Source organism: Camelina sativa, chromosome 3 (assembly GCF_030686135.1).
Source record: "Camelina sativa cultivar CO46 ecotype springtype chromosome 3, ASM3068613v1".
Classification (NCBI taxonomy): Eukaryota; Viridiplantae; Streptophyta; class Magnoliopsida; order Brassicales; family Brassicaceae; genus Camelina; species Camelina sativa.
The window spans coordinates 30813244-30831917 of NC_141882.1; the positions used below are offsets into that span (position 1 = coordinate 30813244).

General features: G+C 38.3%; 3 protein-coding genes and 1 pseudogene across 4 annotated transcripts in view; all 4 read right to left on the bottom strand.

The window, feature by feature from the left end:
• Window positions 1-18674, bottom strand: part of LOC104778406 (protein neprosin) — a 648080-nt gene that overhangs the window by 254815 nt on the left and 374591 nt on the right. The gene's annotated exons all lie outside the window — the stretch shown is intronic.
• Window positions 9307-11527, bottom strand: LOC104779383 (BTB/POZ domain-containing protein At1g55760). Of its 2 annotated transcripts, none has more exons than XM_019241156.2 (4): window positions 10735-11527; window positions 10457-10605; window positions 10210-10328; window positions 9307-10105 (listed from the first exon to the last, which is right to left on the bottom strand). In XM_019241156.2, the coding sequence occupies exons 1-4, from the start codon at window positions 10851-10853 to the stop codon at window positions 9503-9505; spliced, it is 990 nt and encodes a 329-aa protein (XP_019096701.2). In that variant the 5' UTR covers window positions 10854-11527; the 3' UTR covers window positions 9307-9502. The 2 variants fall into 2 exon arrangements, with proteins under 2 accessions (XP_019096701.2, XP_087365123.1); XM_087508997.1 differs by having other exon boundaries at window positions 10454-10605; window positions 10735-11437.
• Window positions 14943-17510, bottom strand: LOC147947917 (uncharacterized; annotated as a pseudogene).
• LOC104778444 (pectinesterase inhibitor-like) lies at window positions 18082-18630 on the bottom strand. The gene has a single exon (XM_010502894.2). It carries the CDS (start codon window positions 18617-18619, stop codon window positions 18092-18094), a length of 528 nt encoding a protein of 175 aa, XP_010501196.1. The 5' UTR covers window positions 18620-18630; the 3' UTR covers window positions 18082-18091.

The window sequence follows — 18674 nt, forward strand, 5'->3', positions numbered from 1 at the left end:
TTCTTTATTGTCCGGTTCATGGTCCGGTTACGACCTTGTCATTTCCGGCCTGGGTATGATCTGGGAACGGACTTGTCCTTGGGCTGGTTCCTCGTACCGTGTGGGCAGCTCACGGCATTGGACGGTCGGATCATGTTGTCTCCGATGTGTCTCATCACGGTCCAGATTAGAACTTGTTCGCGGATCCAGCGTTGGTGGAGACACAAGGCCCGAGTGTTGGTTCCGCGATGATTCTCCATGGGTGTAAGATGTCTCTACTTGGCCCAACATTTCTCCAAGGTATTGGAGTTGAGATTGGATAGAGATCAACTCATCCATGAAACTTGTTGCTCTGGGAGAATACACCAGCGTCCTTGGGGCTTGTTCCCTTGACTTAGCCCAAGGTCCAACAATGCTTGGCTTGGTTTTAGCTCGGCCACGACTGGACTTGTTGGCCGGTGATGCGCGGGGTGACCAGCTCGGAAGATCTTGTGTTCGCGTACGGTACGCCCTTGACTTGCTGGATGATCCGCACGGTGACCAGGTCGAAACTTTGCGAGTACGTCTCGGGTACTCCATCTGCAGCTCCCGGTGATACCGCGGTGGCGCATAGTAAGGACCCAAGCGTTCGCCTTTGGAGTCTTCGTCACCTTTTGGCCATGACTCGCGATAAGGTATGGCTTGTGTAGCGGACGGCCAATGGCGGTCCGGTGTTCCATGCCCTTCATCATAGTCCCTTTCGTACCATGGTTCGTCCTCAGAAGTCTCCGGTTCCGGATCTGTACCACGGTGTTTGTCGTACCATGACTCGCCTTCGGTGGCCTCTTGTTCCGGGTTAGTACCATGGTGTTCATCGTACCATGGTTCGTCCTCGGTAGCCTCTGGTTCCGGTTCACTACCATGGTGTTCTTGGTACCATGGTTCATCATCGGAATAACGATCTTCGTGCTCCATACTTGATCAATGTCGAATCAAGCATTGGCTATCGATCGCAGACTTGGAACTACGTACGATCAACGATACAGACGGCCAATGGTGGTCGGACGGCAGTACGGACAAATGGTACGGACGATCGATGGTCGGACGTCGGTACGGACGACTGGTAGGGGCGGTGGTCGCGGTACGGACAGCGGTTGCGGTACGGACGGCGGTCGCGGTATGGATGGCAGTCGCGGTTCGGACGGCGGTTGCGGTACGGACGGCGGTTGCGGTACGGACGGCGGTCGCAGTAAGGACGGCGGTCGCGGTACGGGCGATGGTCGCGGTATGGACGATCTGTGACGCGTGTCCGTCGAACAGACCCTACACAAAGATGAACGCGTGGATTCTCTGTTTGTTGGGATCGACACAAATAGACAGACCTTGGACAGCTAATGATAGAAAAAGGTAAAGCAAAAGCAAAAGCAAAAGCAAAAGCACAACAAGACAACCTAAGTTCAAAACAAAAGAAGGACCACACGCGCTGGGACTCTAGACGCTACACGTGGTTTTTAGGCCACCACTAACAAAGACCAAACAAAAGAACACAACTTTATGGATCTAGACTACCCAAACGAAGAACAGCTCAAGAGCACTAAACACCTAGCAAGAACAAACTCTATACAAACGGACTAGACCCTAAACAAGACTCAACTTGACCGTACAAGGACGTAAAGGAAGGAAAGATACGACCTTGTGAGGAACCTTTGGCTCTGATACAAAACTGATGTGACCCCGGACTACGGACGTGGTTCACGGACGTACGGACGGAGGATACAGCGGAGCGGATCGGAGAAGCGGTTCGGTTAGGGACGAGAATGGACGCGAATGGACGCGGAACAGCGGACGTACGGACGGATGGTCGGACGCGGCGGACGCGGACGATAAACGGACGTACGGACGCGTCGGATGGACGAGTGAGCGGATGGAACGTGGATGGACTAGGGAGTCACGAGGAGATACTTGACTCGTTCGGCTCTAGTTAGGAAGCGGATGGGAGAAGACGCTGCGTACGGACGGACGCCGCAGATGGAGCGATGTACGGAAGGAGACGGGACCAAGGAACGACAAGAACGGACGGAGAGAGATTCGCGAGGAGATGCTCGACTCGTTTGTCTCTCGGATAGATGGGGGATGAACGGACGGTGGATTGAGTCGACGACACACGCGAGATGGCTCGGCCCGTGATACGGTCGGACTAGAAGGTCATGAACCCGGTTCTTGAACCTTCTAGGGTTTCTCTAGAGCCAAGTCCCGGACTTGAGCGGGAGAGAGGAATGAACAAAGATCCAATCTTTGGGCCAATAATTTCTATATTCCAGTCTTTTTTTGACAATGAGGGTTTAGGCCTTTATATAGGCAAGCTTACATAAGGGGGACACTAAAACCCTAGACGCGTGGCTGATAGGATCTTCACTTTCTTGGCCCATTATCTTGTTAATGAAAGTTTCCAAGTCATGAGCCAAGCGGGAACGAAGTGGAGGTGCACTAGAGCTCGCTGCCTCGTTAAAACCCCTTCGGTAAACCCATTGGGACAAACCCGAAGTAGGAAAAAGAGTACAGCTCCTTCTAATGACTTAGGGGTGTCTTCACGCTAGCGTGATGGTGAAGACACACAAATCAAGCTTCCCAAAGCTGGTCGCACCCAAGGCTCTTCATTGGTGATGCTAGCCATGAGCCATTGGTGTAAGGTTGGAGCTTGGCTTTTCGAATAGATGTCCTTAGGACGCGTACTATATGATCTTGCCTTGCTCCCCTTGATGGTCCTTGGGCCTCGTTGGTACCACATTGATGTTCCGGACCAAGTTTTATGCTCCTACGCGAGCTGCTGGGCGATGGTACCAATGTACCGGTTCTCACCGCGGTACGGCCAGGACCCGGGTTCCATCACACCTACTCTGTAATTCTTATCGCAGCCATGTTTTATTTCCCTTACTATTACTCCACCATCCATGTCTTAATGTAGGTATGCTCCATATTTGCCTTTGGTATCGCCATATTCCAGCTCAACTCCCCCATGGACACTAAACACGCTTTCTCCACCTTATTCTTTGGTTTCTACTATGCTTTCGAGGGATTTGGGATTGAAAATTGGCCAGATTCACAACGTTCCTTTTGGTGGGTTATTGTGTTTACTATTCTTTTTGCAAAGTTCATCTTCCCCATTAACGGCATCTATTTTTAGAGTATCAATCTGATTTGAATTGGAAATTTTGATGTATCCTCTACAATAAATATCTTGCTCTGATTCTTTTTCCATTTCACTTTATTCAAGATTCTCTCTCTCTCTCTCTCTCTCTCTCTCTCTCTCTCTCTAGTGTGCCCGCTAGCTATATGGCGTAAAACAAGTTCTGGACAGGCTTAAGTCATCTCTCTAGCCTGTTAATTAATTCTCTTTTGAGTCACTGATATTAATAGTTATCAGTGTTGTTGTGGTGATAACCATCTGCATCCAGAATCCAGACCACTCCTCTGAAGTAGTGCCACTATGGTTGAAAGTCCAAGTTATTGTTCTTCATCATCACAGCAAAGTTAGGGACCTAGTAGGGACCTAGGGTCCTGCAGCGCCTTGTCTTGTAATAAAAAAACTAGTCAATTATCAACAGCTCGAGGTAAAACACAACACTACAACATTGGTGAAAGGTTTCATTCACTATTTGCTCTCAACCAATTGTTGGGTGAGTAGGTATACAGAGGTCACTTCAACTACGGATGAAGAACATGCTAAATACTTGGAGAGGATCTTGGAAGAACTACACAAATCTCATAAAACTGATGGCATCCATATGATCCAATGAGAGAAATTATATATACTGCCAAATTCTTTTGGTTATTGACAAAAGAATCAATCAACAAATTATATAAGATGGAATTTTTGCAGCCAAAAATACAAAGAATGTTGAAAGTGAAGTTAAAGAAAAGATCCGCCACGACCTACTACATGTTATATTTGGCATATATGTCTACCTTCCTAATCCTATCAACCTCCTCTAATCCTAACTTATAGTAAGCAGCTGCTGAAGAGACGTAAAATATTAAACTCCTCCTTTTGGATGGAGATAACATTCTATTGATCTTAGCTCTCTGTTTCGAAGGCATAGCAATTGGGATCTCAGCTTGGAGAGCTCTATGGACAATAACACTCTGATAGAATCTCGTAGGATCTAACTCAAATATTGAATCAATATTCAATTAACTCTTCACAAACGATTACAAAGCTTAGAGAAACGTATCAGATCAACAAATACTCAATCTAAGAAGTGATGATCAACATTGATCATCCCCAAGCACATCACTCGGGACTCAAGCACATCGCAAGAGGTTTTACAACTCAGATTAAGCATAACGAAGAAGAAGAGCTTCACAGTCTTTTAGTATAACTGTCAATTGGGCTGTCCTTTTTCCAATGGGTGTGTCCATACAGACGTTTCTGTTTATGGGCTATGTTTGGACTTTGGACGGTCCACAATGGACTAAAATATGCCCATGTCCATTTGGACATGCCCATCGGACAATCTTTTTATTTTGTTATTTTTAGTGATAAAATTTGAGCTTTATTTTTGTTATTTTTTATTATAAAATCTGAATATTATTTTGTTTTTTTCTCTTATAAAATATGAATATTATTTTGTTGTTTTCTGTTATAAAATCTGAATATTATTTTGTTGTGTTATCTTATAAAATCTATTTTTTCAAGGTTTCCTCTTATAAAATATTACAAAATAATTATCAGAAACATAACAATTCGTAAACAAAATAACAACCCAAACAGCTTTCGTAAACATAACAATTTTGTTGTTGGTTCTGAGTTTTGATGACAAGAAACAAGAATACTCAAGGGACAGCAAAAAATATTCCCTTCCTCTTCAACAAACTTGAACTCTTCATCACCTACAACATTCAAATCAATAAAGTTAAAAATTCATTACCAATATAGTTCAAATGCAAATAAAAAGTAGAATTCTTACCAATATCTTGAAATCCTCTAAACCAGTTTCTTGCACAGATTAATGCTTGAACATTATTTGGTAAAAGACAACTTCTATACTTATTAAGAACACGGCTGCCAATACTAAAAGATGATTCCGATGCAACCGTTGTAATAGGAATACTCAAGACATCACATGCCATCAATGCAAGCTCTTTAAATCTATTTGCATTGTCGTTCCAATAACCAATCAGATTCAAACTCCTAAATGAGACCATATCTAACACCTCTTCGTCTAAATAGGTGTCTAAAGGGGATTTACCATTACCACCGGTCTTTTGAGAAATGTAAGAATAAAATCCCTGAATTAATGCACAACAAACAAGTTAACGTCCAGCAAACAAACAGATATAAAATAGAGAGTTTACTTACATCATATCCATAAGGAACACTCTTTCTTGGAACGGCCAAGCCTTCTCCACAATCAGAGTCTTTCCTCTCTTCTTGTCCACGTCATCAACAACCAACTTGAATCCTCTTGACGCGGCATTGTACAATCGTATCACACTTGTGACAACCCGTCCCGTGGAACTCACTAGCCTTACTGATAGCTTGCCCCCATGCAGATCAATTGGTAACAGTTTATCCTGTGGGAAAGTTGTTAAAGGGTGGGAACCAGGGTTCGAGGAACGCCTGACGCACCAATAACCTACTGGTGGATTGAGATATCCACAGTGATGGGTTAGGATCGATGCCCTGCAGGGCCAGCTTGGAGTCCGTTTGGGCGGCTAGCGGTGGGCTAGCAGGGTCCACGGACGGTCCGTTGGGGCGGCTAGCGGTGGGCTAGTGGGGTCCGCGGGACGGGTTGTCACAACACTCCATAAGATATTTGCAGCGATCGCCATGGGAATTGCTCTCCTCCATATGATCCCTGACCGTCCTTTATTCTCCTCAGTCACATATTCTTTCGCATTTGCTATCTCTAGCCCAATCAGTGTAGCGATCGGGATAGTCATCGATGCAACGACTCAAGGGTCGGTCGCAGACTGGATATTCGCAGTGTCGATGAGCTTGGCGTGTGGGGTTTTCATGTATGTGTCTGTGAACCATTTCTTGGCAAAAAGGGTATACACCAAACAAGAAAGTTTAATTCTAAATTTTAATTTTAGAGTTTGTATGATATCTTACATTGCTTTTTTTTTTTATGTTTTAAGAGTTTTATTTCCATTATCTATTTTAAATTATCATTATCTTATAAGTCATTATTTTCATACTCTTTTACAATATTAACCCACTTTATAGTCATGAAGTTAGAAAAGATTCTTCTCTAATTCTCTATTATCTATTCTGGTTATCATTTGAGATAACCTTAATTATACAAAAGCATTTCATGATGGTGGGAATGTATGTGGTGAGACGTGAGAGGGAGGAAAATAACAAAATAAATTAATTGGTAAATTCTCTACTTTATTGTTGTTGTTGGCAAGCCAATTTTTTCTTTGTTCCTTCCAACATCTAGAATTTTGATTTATTAAGAGATAGTACATATGAAAATAACAACATTTAATACTTTAGATATTAAATTACACGTTATTAAATTGTGATATTAAACTTCCAACCAAAAAATACCAGATATTAAACTTCCAAATAAAAAATAAATGAGGTATTTTTTTGACTTTTTTTCCCAACAATAATGTGGAGAATTTACCAATTATTTTTATTTTAGTACTTTCCTCCCTCTCAAGTCTAACCACATCATTTTATTTAACAACTTCTTTATCAATTCAAAAGCTGTTGACAACAAAACAAATCATTGAAGCTAAATGAACTTTGCCCAGAATATGTATTTGTGGTTTCAAATGTTGTGGTTTCAAAGGTGATTGGTGTTATGGAATTATCTCGGTCATGCCTCATTCTCAGCGTCTAGAAACAATATACTACATAATAATGTATAAAATAAAATTTAAAGTGAAACATGAGTTTCTAAAACCAATATACTACATAATTTTTAAAAATTAAAGAAAAATAAAATATGACTAAACTCAACTTAAAATTATAATTTAAGACAAAGGTATTATAGAGGTATAATATATTGTGTAATTATGTAAAAGAAACTTAGAAAAAACGAAAGTGAGAGGAATGCAAAACAATTTCTCACCTGCGAATCTGTTGCTTTTGATGATGGTAGAGCAGGGGATCACACTTTGACTCTCACTGGGAGAGACTTTAAAAGCTTTAAAAATAATTTAAAGTATTCAAAGCCAAAATTTTACCAATCATGTTTTTATTACTTTATTATTTTTAACAGTCTTTAAAGTTTAACTGCCCACTTTTATAGTTTGTACGTGCAATTTTTTAAAGTCGTGGAACTTTTTTGGCTGTAAAAAAATAAATTAATAATGAAATTGTAGTTATTTTTCTCTTTCTTATTTTCCATGATGATTGAACATTCTTTTTCAATCTATGTATAATTTATCACAAATACATTTTAATTCATTAAAAATAAAATTTTCATTTATGTTATTTTGAGATCCATTTCTCATAATTATTTTTGCATCAACAACCATTATAATCCATAATCAATTATGTCATATATTTCTAATTATTATTTGTTAAAAATATTTATCTATTCATTTTAATGAGTTTTTGTATTATTCTAAATTTTTATTTTTGATAATATTTATTATGGTGCCACATAAATTTATTTTTTGCACAATTTCTATTTATAAAAAAACATATGTACAATAAAAATAACAGTCAATGTTAAAGTTTTAATAGTTAAAGTTTCTACAACAAACGTCTCTACAGCCAAAACATCTACAACCAAAGCATCTACAGCCACAAGTAACCGTCGTAACCAATCAGTTCCTTTATCTTGTGAAATATGTAAAAAAAATTGAAATTTTTAAAACATTACCATCCCTCTAAAAAAAAAAATCAATGATCATAATATTCATAAGTTTTACAACAAAATATACAAAAATGAAATGTAAGTCATTAAAAAAAACAATATGTATTGTGCAGCGCTAGCTTCCGTTTACTAATCTTTGCATAATTCCTCATAGTTACTAATTTTTGTCAATGACTGTGGCATCACTCCTATCTTGGGAAGCTTATATTTGATATGGAATTGTTGCTTTGCTCAATGCATTTACAAATTTCACTCTCTATCTGAAATTGCAGGTATTCTATGCCTTATATGACAGTATTTCAACAAGTTTGGGGAGGATAAAGACACGAAATGTAATCGACACTGAGGGTTGTATCGGTCTTTGTCATCTCATATCCAACTCTAAAAGTCATGTGTTTAGAACAAGTCTCTTTGACACTCTCTGTTTTAATTCTTTCAGTTTTGAGTTGTCTTTTCCCATCTTAAAAAAATAAAAATAAGGATCAATAGCAATTAAACTATCAGTGTTATATTGATGGCAAAATGATAGCTTTTTCATAAAACCCTTCATTAAATTGGCATGATCCATACATTGTGAAAACTAGAGAGTTTGAAATGGATTATTGTGTCTGTAGGGGGGGGGGGGGGGGGATTAATTTAAAGCGAGTAAAGAGAATTTGAAGCCAACGAGAGAATCTGAAGCCAAAAGATCTCTTGTCCTTGTTCATCTTGATCTTGGAAGAGATTATCTCGGAAGAAGTGGAATTATCAGAACGCCAGAGCTTGGATGGATTATCACAAACATGGCAGCATTTATCATTACTTTCTTCCACATAGCCATTTGAGGGTTTTTCCTAAAACGTTAGCCATTTTTGCAAATTCACAATGAAGAACATAAAGGATTGACTAACTCAGTATCACCACTTGGCATCACTTCGAAACCATTAAAAACTTTGTAAGACTCATTCAATGTGACTAATATGTTGTGAAGAAATCAAACAAAATCAAACACTCAAGCCTTCTAATGTTGTGAAGGAGGCTTGAGTGTTGTCATCTCTTCTAACATTGATCTCCATTTTTTTTTTTTTGTCTTTTTGTTTTCCTCTATGCTACCAGTTCCAAAAACATATTTCCAGTTCTTTTCTTTTTTTCAGTTTATCATGTAGGTTGTTTTTGTTTCTGTCTAATGCATGATTTTAGTTCGGCTTTTAGTGCTTCTAAGTTTTAAAAGTTTATAATCCTATTTATGTTGAGATGAATGTGTGTTTATGGATAAATATTGCTTGTACCTAGTAGGATAAGGAAGTGATTATGTATGTAACTAATGTGATGATGAAGCTGCAAGATTTTTCCATGATGAGCATTGGAAAAAATGTGGCATTCGGAAGTCGAGAAATAGAGACTCATCAATAAAAAGGGCCAGCAGAAGATGCGCTGTGAGAGCCACTTGACAGCACTGGATATGATCGCTGCTGCTAAGAACGGTCTTTTGGCCCGTCTGAAGACAAAGATACAATAACAGTTGTGCAGCTTTTGGCAGATGAACTTCTCTTCTGATTTACCAAGCACCTCTAGATTACTAGTTTACATTTTCTTTGTTCTGTGATCTTTTACATATGTACATAAACGACCAACAAATCCCTTTTGCACAAAAAAATTAGTGTCCACAAATCTTCTTGTATAAATAATAACAATAGCACACATAATAATACCCATTCTGGTTTCCCTTAAAATCCTTTCCAGGTACCGAGGACTTCGTGGAAGACTTCAGAAATCAAATCTCTGTCTGCGCATTGCATGAATACGTTGAACTCATCTCGGATCTCAAATATCTTACCAAACTTCACAAGATACCTCATGCAGCTAGCCTTCAGCTCAGGTAACTGATATAGATAAGCATTCTGTAGCCTCTCCAGCACATTCTTTGTGTCGATATCGTCTAGCAGACTCAAGTGGCAAGCTTCTTTTAAATCAGCAATATCATACTTATCAGCTGCTTGGAGGAGTGCCAATCTGTGTATAAGAAAGTCTCCGTTCTGGATATTGCCGTATACATAACTGAGAAAAGCTTGGCAAGCATCAAGAGGCATGTCCAGTATGTTTATTTCCGATAGCTCCTTCTCTTTCAGGTCATGTAAAAACATGCTGCGGAAAACAGGTGAACGGGCGGCAAGAACAGCTCGGTGAGCACCAATGCTTCCACCAGCTGCATTGATCATTATGTCTGTGTAAATGCTTTCTGTCAACATACGGCCAAGGGATGTTACAGCTGTTGCTTTCGATTGATTCTCGGTTGAACCGTCTGCCCAGATAGAGTAAAATTCTCCACTCTGCCAATTCAGGTAAAACATCAACAACTCAACACATATGTATATGTTCCACCAAACATATTGATCTAAGCAACATCTCTTTAAGTGATGAGACAGACACTTACATCTTGAGACAGAACCTTCAAGTCAAGGAACTCAACGTCGATGATGATTTTTCCAGTTAAGGGAACTTCAATCGTCCAAAGAAAATCTTCGTTTGTCTTAATCCGCTTATCAATTACTTCTGCATTCGAGTAAGAAACCAGAGTCAGCATTCTGATTCATCTTTTTTTTTTTTGTAAAACAGAAACAAAGGGAAACCATAATAATCAAACTGTTGGATCAAGCAAACAAGTTCTTCTCTACTACTACCTGGATGAGATAAAGCTTTCCTATCACCAGCAGAAGAGATAACACGAAGAGCAAAGGAAGCAACGGGTGGATTGTCTCTGGTAAGGTTTGATACCTCTGGATACAACTTAACATTTAATAGCGTCTTGCTTTTCTCCACAGACAAGTGCCTTTCAAATCAAAAAAAAAAAAAAAAAAAAAACCCAAAAATCTAGTATCTTATTATCATTACCAAACACATCAATTACAAAAAAAAAAAAAAAAAAAAAAAAGAAGAAGGAGAGAGTGAAGAGAGATACCAATTCCAGAGACCCATCTTGAAAGGATCGGACTTGCGGTAAGTGGAGGAAGAAAGGTTGTGGATTCGCCATTGGGCGAGTCTAGAAATGGTGTCTACTCTGTAAGCAGAATCAGTCATCCTAGCGAAAGCCAAAGCCGCAGTGATGTCATGGATACAATCCAACAAACCCTCCAGCAGATTCTCCCCTGATTTTCCCAGGTTTGCTCTTTTCTTCGCTTCTTCTTACCATATATATATATATAAAAGTTGCCAATTTCTTCTTCTTCTTCTTCTCCTTACAGATCAAATAGTTTTAGAATCTCTATGTGAGAGTGATCTTAGGTTATGGAGAGAGAGAGAGAGAGAGGGATGATTTGGTTTGATATGAATTTTACATTAAGATTTGTGCATACACTCTCTCATATACAAACCTATATGCATATGTGAGTGTGCAAGCGAACAGAATCAAAGAGAGAAGGCTTGAGATTTGGGGTTTGGGGAGAGAGGAAACCTCAATTGTTTAATGAAGGAATCATTAGCTTTTTTTCTTGGATTGGTAATAATAATAACGGGGAAGCAAAGTCAGTGTTTTTGCTTTTACGTCATTCGAAGGGTTCGTTTGCTTTTTTTGGTTGAGGGAGAGAGACAGAGAGAGAGAGAGAGAGAGAGTGAGGGTAAAGTGTTTGGTGTTATGTTCTTTTGGCTTATTTGTTTCTCTAGCTGGGTCAGTCGTATGGGGCGTGTGTCTCACTTATTGGAGACTTCTGTCTCCAAAATTAATTTCAGACTTTAGGTTTAAAGATAGATACTCCAAATTTTCCTGGATTAGATATGGGTTTTAAATTACATAATTGACCCCATGCGTTATCATTTTCTTAGACCATCTCTAATGGTTTTCTCTATTTTTATCTCTATAATAGAGATTATTTTTGCTCCAATGTATACCTCTATTTTTTCTTTTTAAAAAGAATATTTTATAGATTTTTTTTATTTTACTATTAATACGTTTCGCTTATAAAAGTTGCAAACTAACTCATTTATTTTAGTATTTGTGAAATTTTCATAAAATTATGATATTTTAACATTCATAAATATTATTTAAATATCACATTTATTAAAAGAAATACATTGTATCATATTACTAAACTATTTAAATATATTTTATTATTTTGATCATAAATATAAAAGTGTTAAAAGTTCAATGACCATTTTATAAATAAAAAATTTTAACTCTATTATAGAGGAAAAAATAGAGTTCCTCTATATATAGAAGAAAAAATAGAGATCTCTATTATAGAGGTAGAAATAGAGATGAGTTGGAGTAGATTTTACTCTAAAATATAGTTAAAAAACAAATATAGAGGTGAGTTGGAGATGCCCTTAAGAAAATTAAACCAACTAGAGATTGATCTGATGATTTATATACATAGTCTTGGTGCTGATTAGAAAGATCTTGACTGATTAAAAATCTAATTAATTTTGATTATTTAGATTGTGAGATTAGCTGATTGGAGTGTGATGGAAGCAATTGGAATTTTTTTGTGCTTCCGGGGTATGCAAATCTACCTTTAAATAGTTTATTTATGCATATAACTATGTAAAAACATATTCGCGTGACAAATTTGCATAGATTAATGTGTAAGTATTATTTTCAGCTCACACTCATAGATTTGCGTGCATTCCTATGTCAACTTGGTTTCTTTGCCCACTCTCCATTTTCAACTTACAAGTCGGATTCTTCAACTTGAATTTCCCATACATTTCAGTATTTCACATACAATACATATAATTTTTTTCCATGCGCATCTTTTATAGAAGTGAAAATTAAATCCTTAACTAACCAATCGAATTAATCTCGATCATATTTGAATGCTTTGAAAGAATGTCTTTACTTACATATCCTTCCTAGCTACTTTAATACTACTAGATAGAGAGTACGATTAGTATAATCAAGTTGGTTGATAAAAATATACTAGTAACTTGATACGTAGATATTCCAAAAAGTGAAAGCAAGATTCTATTATTGTTGAGGAGGAAAGACAACAAATGGTAGGGTCTTAGTAGAATCTATGAATACCTTACAAAGAGTGCAAGTTTTGTCTAATGATCTCATCTTGATGTGCAAATTGTTCCAATTGATATACATAGGTTTTCTTTTATATACAATATTCAAAACTAAATCTTATTTCAAGTTGGTATTATTATAAGCGCTTATAGCAGTACTGTGAAATTACTTTCTGAGCGATGAATGGACTATGGAGTATTGAATTTTTCATGGAAATTAAATGAATTAAAAGCTTAGAACAAGTGTGAATATATATTTGGTCCAAGTGGAGAAGAAAGGTATCTTCGTTTTGTCAGTTTGTGGGACAGTATTGAATCGAAGAATCTATCCAACACTAATCTTACAAGCAACCACTCTGAAAATGACGTTCGTTTGATCATGACCGTACATTTGCTAAAAATATCAGTCTAGATTATCACCAAAATTTGACACTCGAATACTCTGATCACCTTAAAATATTTAGAATAATAATAATATATACAAAAGTTTATTAATGTTGATCTTTAGTGAAGAATAATCAAAACATTGGTTACGTTGTAAATATGGTAGGTCAACGACTAAGTTGGAGTTTTGGTTTTGAGTAGAAAATTTGACCATGATGGATCGAGTAGATGTCCACCACACTGGTTTCGTTTTCGTTGGATCTCCACCATTGTGTTTTTTGCTTTTTACATAAAATTTCTACGCCGCCTAATCATAGTGTCCGCCAAGCCGTGTGACTTAGTCAACGTACCGGCTTCATTTGTATAAAACCAAGTTGAGTTGAACTGAAAAATCTCAACTAAAAATTTGGGTTGGACCACTTAGAACAGAAGAAATTGGGATTTTAGCATATACGGGCTTCAACAATTTGGACCCAAGAGAGAGTCTCAAGTTGGGCTGTTCTCTAACATTAATTGTTAAGTTTATTCAATGTAAAAGAATTTTCATTGTTATTGTTTTGGAAAAACGGCGGAAATATACCCAACTATTTCCGAAACACTTTTTATATCCCAATTTTGACATCCCGCAAATTTCTATCTGAACTCAATTTTATTTCAAATCTCCTACCTAAATTCTATGAATTTTGTCAGTTTAGACATTCGTTCAAACGGTGTTAAGTGCAAGATTAACGGCTGCTTAGTCAGGATCGACGTGTAACTTCTGGTTAATAAAACAACGTCGTTTTATCGTTTTTGGCGTGTGCTTTGCAAAGCAAAAAAACGTCGTTGTTTATAATTTGGGGATTAAAATCGATTTGGGGATTTAGGGTTGATGAAGGAAGAGGGTTGTCGTTTGTAATTTGTCTTCTTCTTCTTCGCGTGAAAGAGAGGGAGTGTCGACATGGCTGATGACGGAAGAGGGTTCCCAACGAGATGCAAATGCGGTGAAGCTGTAAGGATGGGTACGTCGAGGACGGGAAAAACCCAGGAAGATTGTTTCACTCCTATCCAAGAGGTTCCGATGAGGTATTGTAAATTGACAAATTTTTGTTCACTTTGTTTGGTTTAAGTTTTGATTTGAGTATCATGTATTGCTACAGACTCGATGGTATCACACTTTTAAATGGATTGATGAGTGTATAGTTGAAGAGATTGAGGATTTGAAATTGAAAATGGATAATGTGGAAGAAGAATCTGTCACATTTCATAAGTGTGTCAATGCTTGTGAATCAAAGATTGAACTCTCCAAATGGAAACTCGTGTTTGTGAAGCTGTGCTTGAAAAGGAGATAAGAGAGTGCAAAATGGAGGTTCGTAGCTTGAAGAATATGATCGGATGTGTTTTGGTGATGATTTTCGTGTACATGTTTCTATTTTGAAATGTGGAGTATGTAATGTTAGTTTTTGGTGTTTATGTAATGAGTAATCGAGTGGGATATATAAGAATGAACAAGTTGTAATGTCTGATAATAATTAAGAACTAGTTTCAAAAAAACTTGTTCACATTGACAAATTTCTTCACCATACATGGTCTTTAGATCAACAACATCATAAAAAACTTGAAAACTAAAATTCAAGTTAAGCCGTATCCTCAATGCTTCAAAAACCACCAAATCATCTCAGCTCCTCCATGCTTAAAAACCTACCAAAACCGCAACTCCTTCAACAAAACAGAAGCTAAATCAGAAACGAGTTAAGAAAAATCAAAGTGAGTTTTAAGAGAGGAGGTAAACCTGATATATTATTGTGTTGGTCCTTGAGACTGAGATGGACCTTGTGACTGAGATGCTTGTGATTGAGATGCTTGTGACTCATATCCATCATCGGTTGGAGTCTTCTTCCTTTGTGGCCTATGCATCTCCAGAATCATATTCTTACACTTGGTTACACTATGACCAGCTTCTCCACAACGTCCACAGTGCATAATCCTATTCTTCCTTGTAGCTTTCTTTGTTGGAGATTCATGTCTCGGCTTCTTCCTCTTTGGCTTTGGTTTTCTTCCTTTAATGTTTTGAATTTCTTCAACCAAATGAGCAGGTGGTTTGATAACATCGCCTGAGTTCCTCCAAAAACGCATACCGTTAACTGGTTCTATGCTGGAAGAATAAATATGTTTCTGCCTTACATTTGAGTACCATTCAGATGAGTAATCCTCATGATTAAGCTTCTTCTCGGCAATGATTCGTAATGCATGACGACATGGGAGTCCACTCATCTCTCATTTACGACAAGCACAAGTCCGCATTCCCATATGTAAGGTTACAGACTTTCCACAGTCAAGAACCTCACACTTACCTACTGCTGAGCCTGATACATACTTGGTGAATTTAAGTCTTTTATGCTCCTTGGCTATGAATGTTGTAGCTCTCTTTGTGAACCTACCTTTGTGGAGACATGCTTTCTTCATCCTCAGTTCTATACGCTGCATTGTTCTTCGCCGGATTATCTCCAACATCTCAACCATTGGAAAATACCTTGATGGATCAATTGCATTGTTGAATGATTCTGACAAGTTGTTGTGGATTCCTTTGCATTATTGCTTCATACAGCCGCATATCATAAGCCTTAACCCTTTCCAGATTCGCCTAATATTCAGTCATTATGTAACTCTCAGCAACTCTCCAAAACAACCCTTTCATCTCACTTTGACATGGGAACTGCTTTTTAAGATTCCCATGAATGTGCCTTGCACACATCCTGTGTTCAACCTTAGGTAATTCGATCTCAACAGCATTCAACAAACCCTGTAATATCAAACAAACTTGAGTTATTTATCAAAGCTGTCAACAACAAACACGAGTTAAACTACAAAGATTTCAAACTTCAAACTCACCTTCTGCCTATCAGATATAACCGTAAACCCCTAACCATCCTCAAGCTTTTTACAGTCTGCTTTAAGGTTTCTTAAAAACCAAATCCAATTATCTTCATTCTCCACATCCACAATAGCCCAAGCAAATGGATACATTCCATTGTTTGCATCTCTCCCAACCGCTGCCAATAATTCTCCTTTAAGTGTGCTTTTGAGAAAACAACCATCCAGTCCAAAGATAGGATGACATCATGTGGTCCACTGGTTTACGAGATTTGCGAAACACACATAAAATCTGTGGAAAACTTCTGATCCTTCATCATCCAAAACAGTGTTTAACTCAACTGTTGATCCAGGGTTTGACCTAGTAATAAAATTTAATTAGACAAATATTCATATCATTGTCATTAGCTTAAGCATATTCAAGTTGAATCGGAGATCAATACTTACCGTATCAGCTCTGTGCGGTAGTCTCGAAGCCTAAAAAACTGTTCCTCATGCTCTTTTTTGATGATATCTAATGCTTTCTTCTTTCCTTTTCTACACTTGTCTCTTGAGACAATCAGATTGTAGTTCTTCATAATCTCCTCTTCCATTTTCTTCGGTTTAAACTCAGGATCAGACCTAACATCATCGAGAAACATCTTCGCAAGTACTCTTGATTTCAAGATCTTGCAATATCCATCTGGAGTGCAAACATGTTCATCTTCAAACGATTTCACCTTGTACTTTCCAATACACTCTTCATAGGAGCAGTAGATCCTCCATCCACAAGGGATCTCACTCTCTTTTACACCACAAACTGCTTCACACTTTTCTTTTCCCCATCGGTTTAACTTAATATTACACCTATTCTTCAAGGCATAATCTACTAAAGCATCTTTGAACTCTTCCAAGCTGTCAAACACTTGATGCATCTTTAATTCACCACTTCCTGCCTTGCATCTCACATGACTCTCCTCATCACCTTCATCATCAGAGTTAGGAGGAGTGTTGTGATAGTCAAACTCCTCATTCTCATCATCATTAACAAAAGGAGCCACAATTGAAATAACTCTCAGGTCCTACTCACAGGGACCTTCATCTCTTTGTTCCTATGTTCTATCAGTCACAAACACTTTAACTAGTTTAACCCATCGAGCCCCATCACACATCTTACCGAAACTACTTCCAGTCAATTCCTTTCGCTCAATACAATCTTCAAAAGGGTAACAATACCACAACTGTTTCCCATAAAAAGATTCACCATAACGATTTCCCATCGTCGCATAAAAGTCTTCAGCCTTACAATAGAAGATGTCAACCTCACCACCAATATAAGCATCTTCCCCACCATTGGTAGTCCAATACCCACCCCGATAAATAGTGAATGTTACTTCCACATCGTCCACACTACAATCGACATAACAAAAACAACAATTCAATCCACATAACACGAACCCGAAAAAAAGAAATTGGACCCAAAATTGAAAGTTTGAAATCAAGCCATTACCTCATCTTGTCTTCTCAATAACTCGCAACACAAACACTACAATCTCGATTCCTTACAGTTTCTTAAAGACCCCCGAACACGAACACGAACCCAACACAATCAAAACTAAAACCCAATACACTCCCTCTCTTTCACGCGAAGAAGGAGAAGACAAACCCTAAATCCCAAATCGATTTTAATCCCCAAATTATAAACAACGACGTTTTTTTGCTTTGCAAAGCACACACCAAAAACGATAAAACGACGTCGTTTTATTAACCAGAAGTTACACGTCGATGCTGACTAAGCAGCCGTTAATCTTGCACTTAACACCGTTTGAACGGCTGTCTAAACTGACAAAATTCATAGAATTTAGGTAGGAGATTTGAAATAAAATTGAGTTCAGATAGGAATTTGCGGGATTTCAAAGTTGGGGTATAAAAAAGCGTTTCGTAAATAGTTGGGGTATATTTCCGCCGTTTTCCCGCTATTATTTTCAAACAACAAACACAGTTAACCAAAAAGATAGAAACAAGGAAAGAGGAAGCATATAGTATTATTATACATTGCATTCAAATATATGTAGGGGATTAATTAATGAATTTGATCAAGTTAACATTTTGTTAATCATCAAAGCGTTTCTGCAAAGCTTAAGAAACATATCGTTCCTCTGGAAAAGCTCCGCATCGTTCCCGGCACGTGACTCCAACGCGTTTCCACATGACTCGATGGCGCTGATCGCCGCCTTCAGCCAGACGTCGACATCGGCGTGCGCGTTGGCGAGCATCGCGGAGATCGAATCGTCGAGCTGTTCAACGGCGTCTAGGTAATTCTTCTGACAATCCTCGAGCGTGTCCTCAGTCGCCGGCTCAAGATCCTCGTTGCCGAGCTTATTCTTGATGTAGGCGGAAGTGGCTGAAGCGTTGGCCGACGCGGCGGAGATAGCTATGATCTCGATCTGGTTGCTGGTGCCTGCGAACTCGCCTGACTCTGGACGTGAAATAATGCTGGAGAGACAGAGTTTTGGATCGTCGGAGTGTGTGCATAGATCGGAGATCATACCGGTATCAGCATTTCCGAGGAAGGAGGAGAGGAGAACGATGCAGAGGAAGAGAACTCCGGTGAATTGATTCATGTTTGATTGAATTGGCTTTTCCAAAATTGAGGGTTGTGGTGTTTATGATTCAATT